This window comes from Arachis ipaensis, chromosome B09 (assembly GCF_000816755.2).
Source record: "Arachis ipaensis cultivar K30076 chromosome B09, Araip1.1, whole genome shotgun sequence".
Classification (NCBI taxonomy): Eukaryota; Viridiplantae; Streptophyta; class Magnoliopsida; order Fabales; family Fabaceae; genus Arachis; species Arachis ipaensis.
The window spans coordinates 8211579-8213514 of NC_029793.2; the positions used below are offsets into that span (position 1 = coordinate 8211579).

A 1936-nucleotide genomic window follows, 5' to 3' on the forward strand; every position below is an offset into this window, starting at 1 on the left:
TACTTTGAATTGAAAATTTGTTTGAAATACTTGTTTCTCTCTCTCTCACAAAAAAAGTTTATATAGGTATACTAAATTAAAAAAATATTGTGCTTAATAATCACTTAACTTTAGGTTATTTAGTAGTCAAAATCAAATATAAATTAGAAATACTACAGAGGCACAAAAAAATATTTATAGTAGTTGAAAATAATTACAAATAAAATGTATTTAGGATACAAATTTTTGTCATTTAAAAAAAAAGTGAAAATAGATTCACTTTATTAATTCCCTCTTTATTATTTTTATTTTTTGTCCTAGACTCCTAGTTATCAAACATCTATATATAACAGACTATAATTTACCCTATAATTTATTATAATTATCATAGTTAACCATCACGAGAATCCCAGTGTAATATTAAGGACCATCCTATATATATGTATACCTCATTTATTATATCTACAGTTTCTTATTGAAAATTATTATTTAAAAAATATACAAAAGAAGCACAATAATAAAAAATTAAAAAAAAATGAGAGGATGTGATGAGAATATAAATAAATAAAGAGAAATGACAAAGAAAAAAAAAGGGAAAACAAATTAAAATAGTGGGCATATAAGATACATAGATACAAGATTAAAATTAAATAATATAATAATAGCTAGCAACTCCCATATATGTTATTAATTATTACTTATTAACTTTCCGTATCTTATAAGACACAAGATTTAAATTTCTCTTCCATAGTTGACTTGTGAAATCTGACAATACTTTGAATTTATATATATAAAATTTCTCATTTTCCTAGTTGCTTCTCTCATCATCACTATATATTTATTATCTTATATGAATTTTCACTCTGGAATTCAATATCCATTCAACAAATCATCACCCGGTTTTCCGTCATATCATTTAACCATTGGCACATAAATCACTATATATATAAAGAGATACTCCTAGCTACATCGAATTAAACACACATACATAACCACAAACATGATCAAAATTTCTCCATTATTTTGGCTTGTTGCTCTTTTCTCTATCATCTATGTTAATGGTGTTCTTCATGTTGAAGCCACTCACCATCTTTTTAGAAACCTTCAAAGTCTAATTACTTCTGATCATGATGATGATTCCTCTCATCAACCTTACAGAACAGCTTATCACTTCCAACCTCCCAAGAATTGGATAAATGGTATTATGTGTTTGATTATATTTGTCAATTATCATATTTTTCTTGATACTTTTGCTGGTTTTGTTTGTTAATGTAAAGTATATAGGTATTGTTTATCCTTGATAGCAATGCCAAAGAGGATAAATATTAAATAATATCTATTATAAGGTAGAAACTCAGCTGCAGTTGACTTCACGTGAAGTTGATAATCGAGAGCCATTAGATGAAAATTTAGTCAAATCAATCAAATCATCTAACGACTCTCAACTATCAACTTCATGTGAACTTGACTGCAACTGAGTTTTCACCCTATTACAAACTCTTTCTCTTCTTCATAACTTGAAACGATCGAAAAAATTACGACTTAATTCCCTTGCTTAATTAGTTGCTTGTATATATTTATCTGCTCAATTTCTTTCTTTTTATTTTTGGAAACATTATATATATATGTATATTAACAATTTGATCAGTCACTAAAAAAAAATATTAACAATTTGATCCTTTGATTTGCTTCTTGTTTTGATGATTTAACCGGTGGTGCTAAAATGGATGCTTGGGTGTGTTTGGACTTGCAGATCCTAATGGTTAGTTATCTTCCCTCTTTCTTAACCCTCCTTTGCTTATAGTGCTTTATTTGCACTTTATTTACTGAATAATTATAATGATATATGAATGTTTAGTTATATTATTCTTCTGCATGTAGAATAGCTAGCTATTATATAGCCTGAAATTCCACAATAAAAATGATTTATTATTTAAATTTTTTTATAAAGATCAGA

General features: G+C 26.5%; 1 protein-coding gene across 1 annotated transcript in view; it reads left to right on the top strand.

The window, feature by feature from the left end:
- The window catches only part of LOC107618360 (beta-fructofuranosidase, cell wall isozyme), a 10121-nt gene continuing 9036 nt past the window's right edge, over window positions 852–1936 (top strand). Inside the window, exons 1-2 of the mRNA XM_016320397.2 lie at window positions 852–1178; window positions 1733–1741. Coding sequence (XP_016175883.1) covers window positions 980–1178; window positions 1733–1741 — 208 coding nt within the window. The 5' untranslated portion in view covers window positions 852–979. The remainder of the gene's footprint in view (window positions 1179–1732; window positions 1742–1936) is intronic.